This window comes from Bos taurus, chromosome 29 (assembly GCF_002263795.3).
Source record: "Bos taurus isolate L1 Dominette 01449 registration number 42190680 breed Hereford chromosome 29, ARS-UCD2.0, whole genome shotgun sequence".
Lineage (NCBI taxonomy): Eukaryota > Metazoa > Chordata > Mammalia > Artiodactyla > Bovidae > Bos > Bos taurus.
The window spans coordinates 44025465-44036508 of NC_037356.1; the positions used below are offsets into that span (position 1 = coordinate 44025465).

General features: G+C 56.5%; 2 protein-coding genes across 3 annotated transcripts; one reads left to right on the forward strand and one right to left on the reverse strand.

Annotated features, from left to right (window-relative positions):
• Positions 1-427: 427 nt before the first annotated feature.
• C29H11orf68 (chromosome 29 C11orf68 homolog) lies at positions 428-2647 on the reverse strand. The gene is made up of 2 exons (NM_001105480.2): positions 2495-2647; positions 428-1834 (listed from the first exon to the last, which is right to left on the reverse strand). The coding sequence occupies exons 1-2, from the start codon at positions 2614-2616 to the stop codon at positions 1078-1080; spliced, it is 879 nt and encodes a 292-aa protein (NP_001098950.2). The 5' UTR covers positions 2617-2647; the 3' UTR covers positions 428-1077.
• Positions 2648-2910: 263 nt separating this feature from the next.
• DRAP1 (DR1 associated protein 1) lies at positions 2911-5043 on the forward strand. Of its 2 annotated transcripts, NM_001076214.1 has the most exons (7): positions 2917-3062; positions 3306-3378; positions 3487-3580; positions 3856-3975; positions 4096-4189; positions 4398-4486; positions 4826-5043. In NM_001076214.1, exons 1-7 carry the CDS (start codon positions 3021-3023, stop codon positions 4929-4931), a joined length of 618 nt encoding a protein of 205 aa, NP_001069682.1. In that variant the 5' UTR covers positions 2917-3020; the 3' UTR covers positions 4932-5043. The 2 variants fall into 2 exon arrangements, with proteins under 2 accessions (XP_005227218.1, NP_001069682.1); XM_005227161.5 differs by lacking the exon at positions 4096-4189 and having other exon boundaries at positions 2911-3062.
• Positions 5044-11044: the final 6001 nt, after the last annotated feature.

An 11044-nucleotide genomic window follows, 5' to 3' on the forward strand; every position in this document is an offset into this window, starting at 1 on the left:
TGATGGTCTGGGTGGTAGGAGGTGAGTATAAATGGGAAGACTTAGAAGGCTTTTTAAGGTTGAGTACTGCACAAGAATACTTCAGCCAAGCAGGTCGAAACCCAGTTCAACCTCTACTCACTGGACCATGTGCCCTGGTGGAGAAGCAGGGCAGAACCAAGGAGGTACCCTTCTCTAACGGGCACGAACACACCCTGTGGGCTAGTAGTAGTCCCTCAGACTTTACTGGGCCAAGTCCTTGAATTTATGGGAAATCACTGAACAACTGATTCTGATTCTTGGATGGAGGTGAGATAGGACTGACTTTGAAGAGGCTCTCAGAGACATTCCCAGCTTGGCCACTGAAAGCAATCAGGACAGAGGGGGCAGTCTCTCCTGGCCCTGCCTCTCTACACCAACCAATGCAGGTAACCACCAACACAGTATTGTAAAAAACACTCAAGACACAGACCCAGGCTGGGTTTATTGAAATGCCAGGAGTACGCATGTGACAAGGGAGCCAAAGAAAGGAAGAAGGTGGTGCGGGCTATGAGGTGGCAGGGACAGGCCCCATGTCCTTGGCCCTGGCATCCCCTCTCTGTGCTGGGGGCGGAGTGGGAACGATCACCCACTCTCCCTCAACAAAACGGCATGCTCAGGCCCGCAGGACCTCTGCCCCTGCACTGTGAAGGCCCCGAGGAGAGGGACTGGAAGCACTAGTTTTCTCTCTTGAGAAAGAGGAAGAGAAAAGGAGGATGCAGGAGGAGGGGGAGGTGCAGCCAGGGATGAGGGTGGCCAAGGAAGGTTCTCCTGCTGGCGTCTGCACCCTGCCTGTGGCTCTGGATGACGGAGGGGAGGCAGCAGCGAAGAGAGGCTGAGGGTCCAGCCCTCAGGGAGCCACTGCCTCCAGCCAGCAGGGACTGGAGTCAGCCCGAACACAGGACAGAAGTTCAAAGGGATCGAAGATGCAGGCAGTTCCCGAGTGACCCAGTCCTCAGAGCTGGAGGGGCTCGGCCTCCATGGGACAAGGAGGGGGAAGACAGGCGGAGGCTCCAGCCCCAGCAGCGGGGCAACGGCCGTCTGCCTCATGTGGCACTATTAGGTCAGTTCCACATTGTTGGCACGGTCCAGCACACGGGAGCCACGGGCACTGCCCCCCAGCTGGAAACGGCTCTCATAGAGAGTGGGGCAGAGGTGCCAGCGGTTGGCCCGGTAGATGCCCAGGTAGGTGTAGACGTCAGGCTTGTAGGTAAGCAGACACTTCACGCCTGCCGCACGGATGGCTGCATCTGCCTCCAGAACACCCAAGCGGTCCGTGAAGTCGTCTGTATAAACGCAGATGACCTGCCGCCCCCCCTCCTTGGCCCGTGGGCTCACCTTGGCCACCTGCAGCCGGCCCTCGACCACGGCCCGAGCAATGCCAGCCCAGGCGTGGTCCAGCTTGAAGCCAGGTGCCAGGTGTATCAGCCATTTGCCAGAGAGCACTTGGTGGGTGATGGCCAGCTGGCGCAGGGTACCAGGCGTTACGGGCCGCCCGCTGGTCTGCAGAGCTTCCCAGGCAGCCTGCAGGCCCTGCACATCACCCGAGTTGGGGATGTAGCCCTGCCCGTATGCTGCAATCCAGCCCACGGGCTCAGAGTTGGGCGAGCCAGGGTCCCCATAGCGGGTAACTTGGGACGGCGGGTACTTGGCCAACCAGGCATCCAGCTCTGTGGCAGGTGTCATGCGGGCATCAAACACCAGCCAGGGGTCCATGTCAGCTGCCATGGCCTCTGCAGCCAGGTGCTCAGCAGTGAAGCCATCTTCACGACCACCTGGAGAGTCCTCTTCCTCCAGCTCCTCACCTGGTTCCATCCTGCGGGAGGGAACCGAATCAGGGCAGGGCCGGGACAGACTCAACTTGCTGAGTCCTAGGGGGTGCCAGGCACTGAACTGAACTGAACTGAACTGAACGGTGTGGGCCTTGGCCTCGGCTGCCGCATCCCCACGATACAAGCAGTTGTGCAGAATTAACCGCCTGAGGTGGAACAAAAACTATATAGATGTAGTTAGTGTTATTACTGCTCTCCCTGACCTACAAACGAGGAAACCGAAGCTCAGAGAGAAGGGGCTCACTGCAGGTCACACCTTCAGTGAGTGACAGGACCGAAATGGGAATTCAAATGTGGGAACCGCCAGCCCAGCTGCGCCTCCTGGTCCTGCCAAAGCCTGGCCGCTCTCCCGGGCGCTGGGATTTAATGGAGGAAGGCAAAGCACACGTCCTCGCAGCACCGAGGCAGGGCCCATGGGGCCAGGCCTCCCGGCAAGCGTTATCCAGCCTACTTAAAGACGAGGGCACTGAGGCGAGAAAGGGCAGTGTCCGATCCGAGACCAACGGGGCGGTGCCTGGACTCGAACCCAGGCTGGATAGAGGCTGCAGGAGAGCCTGCCTCCGCCCCGCCGCGCCCGCCGCCATTAGTGCCCACGGCCCGAGCTGCGCCCCCGCCCTGCCCCCTCCCGCCAACCCCAGCGTCACCTCCGGCCTTCGCTGCGCTCGGCGCCGGCCCAGCCCCGGGCCCGGCTCCGTTCCTGCCGGGGCTCTGCGCCGCCGCCACCGCCGCGCCCCGCCCCCGCCACGGCTGCCGCCGCCGCCGCCATCTTAGTATCCCGGCGCCTCAACAAGAACTTTATAGACAAACGCAGCACAGGGCGGGGCCGGGAGGGGCGGGGCCGTCGGGGGCGGGGCCATCGGGGAAGGCGAGGAGGGGCGGGCCTTCGGGGGGCGGAGCTAACGTTCGCTCTTCAGGTCTTGGGGGCGGGCGGGAGTGGCGGTTCCGTCCCGGACGGACGCGCCAAGCCCGGGAGGCTCTAAGTGGGAGGGCACTCAGGCCCTGCCGGCGGCGTCCTGTCCGGCGGCGCTAGGACCCTGTAGGGAGCGTAGGGGGCGGAGCCGGCGGCACCAGGACCCGGGGGAACCGCGGCGGACGGGCTACGAGCAGGCCCGGGTGCCGGGGGGCTGCGGGCGGCGGCGCTGGGCCCGGCGCGGCGGGAGAGGCCCCGAGATGCCGAGCAAGAAGAAGAAGTACAACGCGCGGTTCCCGCCGGTGAGCACGTGAGCGGGCCCCGGAGGAAAGGGCCGGGCTCTCGGGAGGCTCCGGCCCAGGCCGGGCTAGGGAGGCGGGCGCATCGCCGTGTTCGGGGCCCCGTACGCCCCGCCCCCTTCCGTGCCCTTCCAGCGTGGGTGCCCCCCGCCCCCTTTCTCTCGGGATGCTCCCTCTCTCTGCCCGGCTTAAGCACCTTGTCTGGGACGGAGGCGAAGGGGTCCGAGCTGTCTGTCCCCTCCCCAGGCACGAATCAAGAAGATCATGCAGACGGATGAAGAGATTGGGAAGGTGGCGGCGGCCGTGCCTGTCATCATCTGTATCCTGTCGGGAGCTGTCGGGATGGGGGAGTGGGGGAGCCCGGAAGCCCCGGGGTCGCTTTTTGTGGATTGGGCCACCACCCCGCGTTCTCCTTGACCCTCCTCAGCTCGGGCGCTCGAGCTTTTCTTGGAGTCCCTGTTGAAGAAAGCCTGCCAAGTGACCCAGTCCCGAAACGCCAAGACCATGACTACATCCCACCTGTGAGTGGCTCCGATCCTAGAGGGCCCGGTTTGGGGTCTTCCTCCAGGAGTTCACACACCTGGGGGAGGCTGTGCCCTGATAAGGAAGTGGTAGGCTTCTGTGAGGTCTGTGGATTTGAGGAGGAGGGCTAGGATGTTCTGGCCAAGGAGGAGGGTTGGGGTGGAAATTTTCCAGGTTCCATTCCCCTGACATCCACAGAGTCCCTACTGTCCCTTGCTGAGGGCTCAGATGTCTGGGCCCCATCCGAGTGCCACCCCCTTCCCACTTCTTCCAGGAAGCAGTGCATTGAGCTGGAGCAGCAGTTTGACTTCTTGAAGGACCTGGTGGCATCTGTGCCTGACATGCAGGGGGATGGAGAAGACAACCACATGGATGGGGACAAGGGTCCCCGCAGGTAGGGAGCCAGGGTCCAGTGTCCAGGTGGGGAAGGCCAAGGCCCCTGGGCTTGGGGATGGCTGGGGAGTGGTGAAGGAGTGGGGAGACCTGAGGGCAGATGTACTGTACCTTCCCGAAGGGGCCGGAAGTCAGGCAGCAGTGGCCGGAAGAACGGTGGGATGGGAAGCAAAGGCAAGGACAAGAAGCTGTCAGGGACAGACTCAGAGCAGGAGGTGAGTGAGGCCCTAGGCTTCTGCCCCACAGGGTGGACAGGGCAGCCCTATACCAGGCCAGGATGAGCTGGCTGGGGGCCTGGTCCCTCACCTGTGACCTTTGTATTGGTTTCTTTGTAAATTGGGGTTACTGAGGTCAGCCTCCTGTCCCTGCTTTCCAGTGATGGGGCCATGCCCTTCTAGTCTCTAATTCCTGCTTTGTTCTCAGGATGAATCTGAGGATACAGACAGTGACGGAGAAGAGGAGACACCACAGGTCCCACCCCAGGCCAGCCACCCCCCTGCCCACTTTCAGAGGTAAGCAGCTCAGTGGCACCGAGGGGGCCCACTGACCCCAAGACTGACCCTGGCCTCTCTCCTGGCCTCCCTGGCCACTTGGTTCTGTTGGTCTTGGCACATTTGGGGGATGGAAGAGGAAGAACTAAGAAAGACTTCAAGGCTGGGGACTGTGCTCTCAGAAGGTCCCCTTCTGTTAGGTGGGGCAGTGTGACCTGCCCTGGGTCCTTCCCTTCTCTGGGCTTGCTCCCTGTTGGTACAGTGGGTAGTGGGCTCTGGGGATGCCCCGGTGGGGCTGAGTGGCCCGGGATGGGCACCAGAGAGTGGCCTGATCTTTCTTTACTGCTCTCTCCCCTGCAGCCCCCCGACACCCTTCATGCCCTTCACCTCGACCCTGCCTGTGCCCCCAGCACCCCCGGGCGCCTCAGCACCTGACGCAGAGGAAGAAGAGGATTATGACTCCTAGCGCCCTCTGCCCCCCAGGCCACACCCCCTTTGGTTTGTTTTAGTTGCTCTGGGGGGAAGAGAGACCATAGAGCTGTTCTTAAATTTATTAATAAAATAATAATAAAAGGGAACACTCATGTCTGTCCCGGTTTTTGTCCAGAGTTTGTGGTCTCCTTCTCTCCTTCTACCTCCTTCCTGATGCTGAGCTGGGACCCAGAGCCCCGGAGGGCTGGGCAGCAGCTGACTGAAGAGGGAGGGCTGGAGGCCACAGTTCTGCCAGCGCAGGGCCAGGGGTGCCAGTGGAAGGAAGGCCGGTCGGAATGGCAGAGGGTCTGAGCCAGCTGGTGCTGGTCATGCTGGGGGACAACCTGTCTCATGGTGCTGTGTGTCCCTGGGTAGGTTCCTCTCCTCTGAATGGCTTCTTCTTGGCTCTCTTATGTAGACCATTGTGTTTACTCTGGGTTGGTACAAAGGGGCAGGTAACAGAAATGAGTCTGGAAAACTAGAGCTTGGGCCACTTGCCTTAAAGGACACGAGGAGGGGCGGTGGGGGCAGAGGAAGGTGGTGTGGTAGGGGGCCATGAAGGCTGGCTGGGGAGCAGGCAGTGACTCTGAGCAGACCCCGGAGCTACGCGCACGAGGCAGATGTGTCTTCCGGGAGAAGCGGCTTGGTGAGGCCCGCAGGAGGCTTGGAGTGCTGCAGGCAGCCTGGAGGCCTGGGTTGGCAGTAGACTCGAGCGCTGATGACTAGGAGGGAGGGGATATTCAAGGACTTTTGGGTTTCTTCGGGTGGGGACATGGGGACATAGAAGAGGGATCTCAAGTAAGAGCAATAGGGATCTTAGTAAGATCTCAAGTTTGGCTGTGATGAGTTTGGGGTGCCTGTGAGGCCACTGAGGAGAGGCATGGGGTGGGCATTTGGACGTAGTGGGCTAAAGACAGGTGTGTGAGCCTTGAGAGTCAGGGAGAGGGGAGGGCTGGAGTGGCCCACCAAAGGAGACTGAAGAGCAGCCAGCCCGAGGGCCCCTGGGAGCTTCTGTGGGGCCCACCCAGGGGCGTCTGGGAGGAGAGGTCAGCTGTCAAACGCCTTGGTGGTGGAGACAGGGAGAGCTGGAGGTGAGAAACTCAGAGGTGAATGGGAGCAGCACTCAGAACCATGCGGTGGAGGTGGGAGAGGACAGAGGCGCAGAATGACAGGGGAACAGCTTTGGTTTTGTTTTTTAAAATTTAATTTATTTGGGGCTGTTTTGGGTCTTCACTGCTGCTTGGGCTTTTCTCTAGTTGCAGCGCCCAGGCTTGTCACTGCAGTGACTTCTATTGTTGCAGATCGTGGGCTCTAGGACACACGGGCTTCTGTAGTTGTGGCTCCTGGGCTCTCGAGCTTAGGCTCAGTAGTTGTGGCACGCGGGTTTAGCTGCGCCATGGCATGTGGCATCTTTCCAGACCAGGGATGGAACCCATGTCTCCTGGATTGGCAGGCGAATTCTTTACCACTGAGCCACCAGGGAAGCCTTGGTTTTTGTTTTGTTTTGTTTTGTTTTTTAAGATGGCAGAAGTGCAGGCTGAAGTGGCTGAAGGGATGGGAGAAGACGACTAATGGAGTGAGGTGGGGTTGCCTGAGGCCAGCCCCAGTCCAAGAGGGGAAAAGGTGAGTAGGTTTTGGTGGGATGTTGAGATATTCAATTTTTATCTGGCGGCGTGTGACTTCTTTATGAAGTCAGAGGCAGGGGGACAACTTGGATGGGCCCAGAGCAGCTGGAGCCTGGGGACACGTCCTGTCTGCTGCTCATCTGTTCCTGCTCCAGGTGTAAGAAAAGAAAGCCGATTTCTTTAGGGGGGGCTTCCCTTGTGGCTCAGCTGGTAAAGAATCTGCCTGCAACGCGAGAGACCTGGGTTTGATCCCTGGGTTGGGAAGATCCCCTGGAGAAGGGAAAGGCTATCCACTCCAGTATTCTGGCCTGGAGAATTCCACGGACTGTATAGTCTATGGGGTTGCAAAGAACTGGACACGACTGAGCAACTCTAACTTTCTTTAGGGGAAGCATTTCTACTCAGCCTGTGGTGTGTGCAGCTGACCTCATTTTGGGAGATGGGATTGAGGCATGGGAACTGCCAGCCTGGTCAACCAAACAGGCCCACGGGCAGGGTCAAGACTCAGGTGGGCAAAACACCTGAGCCCTGGGACTTCGGGTGGGACTCATGGGAAAGGGTTTTGACAAGACCACTGGCTTCCCCACGGCGCTGGGGTGGCAGCTGGAAGCCCTCTCAGGAGTCAAGGTGAGGATGGCAGTGGCCACACTGGGGGAGCAGGGCTGGCGGAGTGGAGGCTGGTGGCGGCCGGAGGCCACTTCCCACCCCAGGGGGTGATCCCGACTGAGCACAAAGCCAGCATAGCAGCACCAGGAGGCTCAGAGGTAGAGACTCCAGACGACCTCTGAGCACCTTGACCCTGACGCCTGTACACCCTGGACTTCTTAGTCACGTGAGCCAATAAAAATAATTTTTCCCCTTGAAGCCAGTTAGGTTTCTGACACTTGTAACTCAGAGAGCTCTGGCTGGCAAGAAGCCTGAAAGGGAGGTGGTTCCCATCAGCCTCAGAGAGGGAGCAAATGGTTTTCTCCAGCAGCAGGTTGGACCCAGTCCCAGAGAGGGTGGGCAGCTGGGATCCATGGAGTTGAAGGCCTGGCAAGCTGTTTGAGGAGTGGAGGCAGGAGAGGAATAAACCCTGGAAGCCCGTTGCTGGGATCTGTTCACAAGATGAGATTCTGTACCGAGGGGATTGGTGATGGTTGGGGGATGGCAAGGAGGCCAGGGTGCAGGGGGCAGCCTCCATTCCCCCGGGGGGTGCAGGTGGGAATGAGGCCCCCAGGAGCCGCTGGCCTGGGCTTCTGTGTTTTCAGGCTCAGACTTGGCAGAATGCTGTAAGTCCCAGATTCAGATCCTAGCTTCTTAACTTATGAACCTTGAACAAGTTCTCAACTTCTCTGTCTCAGTTCTCTCATTTGTATAACAGGGCCTAGTTATTACCTATGTTAGTTATATATACTGAACTAGATATTCTAGAAGAGGAACTAAAGAGCCTCTTGATGCGGGTGAAGAAAGAGAGTGAAAAGCCAGCTTAAAACTCAACATTAAAAAACTAAGATCATGGCATCTGGTCCCATCACTTCATGGCAAATAGGAGAGAAGGTGGAAACTGACAGATTTCACCTTCTTGGGCTCTAAAATCACTGTGGATGGTGACTGTAGCCATGAAATTAGGACACGATTGCTTCTTGGCAGGAAAGCTATGACAAACCCAGACAATGTGTTAAAAAGCTGAGACATCACTTTACTGACAAAGGTCCATATAGTCAAGGCTATAATCTTTCTAGTAGTCATGTATGAATGTGAGAGCTGAACAATAAAGAAGGCAGAGCACCAAAGAATTGATGCTTTTGAACTGTGGTGCTGTAGAAGATTTTTAAGAGTCCACTGGAAAGCATGGAGATCAAACCAGTCAATCTTAAAGGAAATCAACCCTGAATAGTCTTTGGAAGGACTGATGCTGAAGCTGAAGCTCCCAGTGCTTTGGCCACCTGATAGGAAGAATCAACTCATTGGAAAAGACCCTGGAGCAGGGAAAGATTGAAGGCAGAAGGAGAAGAGGTCGACAGGATGAGATAGTTGAATTGGCATCACAGATTCAATGGATGTGAACTTGGGCAAACTCTAGGAGATGGGGATGGACAGGGAAGCCTGGCGTACTGCAGTCCACGGGGTCACGAAGAGTCGGACATGACTTGGCAAATGAACAACAACAAAAATATGTGCTAGTTGTACCTATTAATTAGGGTGAAGGATTCTCCAGGCAAGAATACTGGAGTAGGTTGTCATTTCCTTCTCCAGGGGATCTTCCTGACCCAGGAACCGAACCTGAGTCTCTTGCATTGCAAGCAGACTCTACCGACTGAGCTGCAAGGGAAGCCCCAGGGTGAAGGACTAATGTAAGAAACTCAAACTGTATAGGTTCAAATATAATGGAAGTTTATTTCTTGTGCACATAAGGTTCATAATGAGATCTATCTGATCAGTGGGCTGTGCTTCTTTAAGAGGGGATTCTGGGCTCAAACTCCTTCCATATTGTGGCCCTACCATCCTCAGTTCATGGCTTTCAAAATCGCTGTAGAGGGACTTCCCTAGCTGTTCAGTGGTTGACTCTGCACTTCCATCGCAGGGGGCGTGGGTTTGATTGCTGGTAGGAGAACTAAGGTCTGGCGTGTCGTATGGCGTGGCCAAATGAGTAAATAAGTAAACAAAAATACAAGGTCACTGTGGAAGGAGAAATCTCGGAGGCCAGGGAAGTCTTCCTTGGCCAGGACAGGCAGTGGTCCCGTTGCCTCCGTTTGTCTCTCCACTTGACCTGTCACAGGGTCCCGCCCGAGGGATGCTGGGAAAGGTGGTTGAGCCAACCTAGGTGACGAGCCAGTTTCAGCCAAAGGACCTCACACGCCTTTGAAAAGGGTCTGACCCAGCTTTCAACAAGTGTTAGGAGTGCACCCTTCTCAGTCAGAGGGCAGGGGCCCAGGGAGACAGTGTTCCTGGCTGGGCCTGGCCTCTAGGTATCTCCTGGGAGTGGGGGAAAAATGGCTCTGCCCTGCTCTGTGTATCAGTGGGCATGGGGAGGGCACCTGTCAGCACCCCATCTGCGGAGCTCTTTTTGGGATCCAGATGATTTTCATTCTTCATCCACTGGAGAGCCTTGAGCCTGAATGCCTTAGCCCAGCGTTGACTGTGCCCCAGGTATAAGCGTGACCAGAGTGTGAACAGAGGAGCAGCTTCTGGGGCCAGCGTGGCAGCCAGGACTGTGATTCTCAGATGAGGAGTGTGGGTCCACCTCTTCTTGCCACTCCCCCGCTCCACAGCCCATTTGGGGATCCATTCAGCAAACATTTATTGAGCACCTAGCATCATTACTCAGCAGGGAAATGAGGTTCCACAGTCATCCATCAGAAGCCTGAAATTAAAAAGGCTTATATCAGGAATTCCCTGGTGGTCCAGTGGTTATGGTTCCATACTCACTGCCGAGGCACATGTGTGCTCAGTCCTGTCTGACTGTTTGCAGCCCCATGAACTGTAGGCCATCAGGCTCCTCTGTCCATGAGATTTTCCAGGCAAGAATACTGGACTAGGTTGCCATTTCCTACTCCAGGGGATCTTCTTGAACCAAGGATCAAACCCATGTCTCCTGCATTGGCAGGCGGATTCTTTACCACTGAGCCACTTTCTTAGTCATTCAGTCATGTCCAACTCTTTGCAATCCCATGGACTGTAGTCCGCCAGGCTCCTCTGTCCATGGGGATTCTCCAGGCAAGAATACTGGAGTGGATTGCTATGCCCTTCTCCAGGGGATCCTCCCAACCCAGGGATTGAACCCAGGTCTCCTGCTTTGCAGGCAGATTCTTTTACCATCTGAGCCACCAGGGAAGCCAATGAATACTGGGAGTGGGTAGCCAATCCCTTCTGCAGGGAATTGAATTGAGCTACCTGGGAAGCGGGTATGTTGAGGGCCCGGGTTAAATCCTGGGTTGAGGAACTAAGATCCCACAAGCTGTGCCACGTGGCCAAAAATAATAATAGTAAATGAATAGCTCCTTTATTAAATAAATAAAGTCTGATATCACCAATGCTAGGGTTGGAAGTGGTGACACCAGAGCTCACACTACTGAGGGGAAAGGCACTCGGTGAAACCACCTTAGAAAACGGTTTGGCAGATCCTAATGGAGTCCGTGAACATGCACTTCTGCATGACCTGGCAATGCTACCCCTGGGCACACGTCCACTAACAGACACACACAAGAATGTCTGTATCCCCAGCTGGAAACAGCTTGAACAAGAGCACAAGTGAAGAAATGATAGAATATTGGATAACAGAGCAGCAACACGAAAGAGCAAACCACCGTGCCACACAACATCAGAGTCAATCTTGTAGATGTTATGTTGGCAAAAGAAACCAACCAACAAAAAGCAACCAAACAAATTACAACAGTTCATTTAAATAAAGTTCAGGGACAGGTGAAACTAACTGATGGTGATGGAAGTCAGTATTAGTACCTTGGTATGGGGACTGATGGGGGGCACACGGGAACCTTCT

Bases quoted from the DNA above. Each gene is read 5' to 3' on its own strand.
- C29H11orf68 (NM_001105480.2), bottom strand. From the start codon at position 2,616: ATGGCGGCGGCGGCGGCAGCCGTGGCGGGGGCGGGGCGCGGCGGTGGC. The intron at 1,835-2,494 runs GTGACGCTGGGG...TCCCTCCCGCAG, and splicing joins GAGCGCAGCGAAGGCCGGAG to GATGGAACCAGGTGAGGAGC.
- DRAP1 (NM_001076214.1), top strand. From the start codon at position 3,021: ATGCCGAGCAAGAAGAAGAAGTACAACGCGCGGTTCCCGCCG. The intron at 3,581-3,855 runs GTGAGTGGCTCC...CACTTCTTCCAG, and splicing joins ACCATGACTACATCCCACCT to GAAGCAGTGCATTGAGCTGG. The intron at 4,190-4,397 runs GTGAGTGAGGCC...CTTTGTTCTCAG, and splicing joins GGACAGACTCAGAGCAGGAG to GATGAATCTGAGGATACAGA.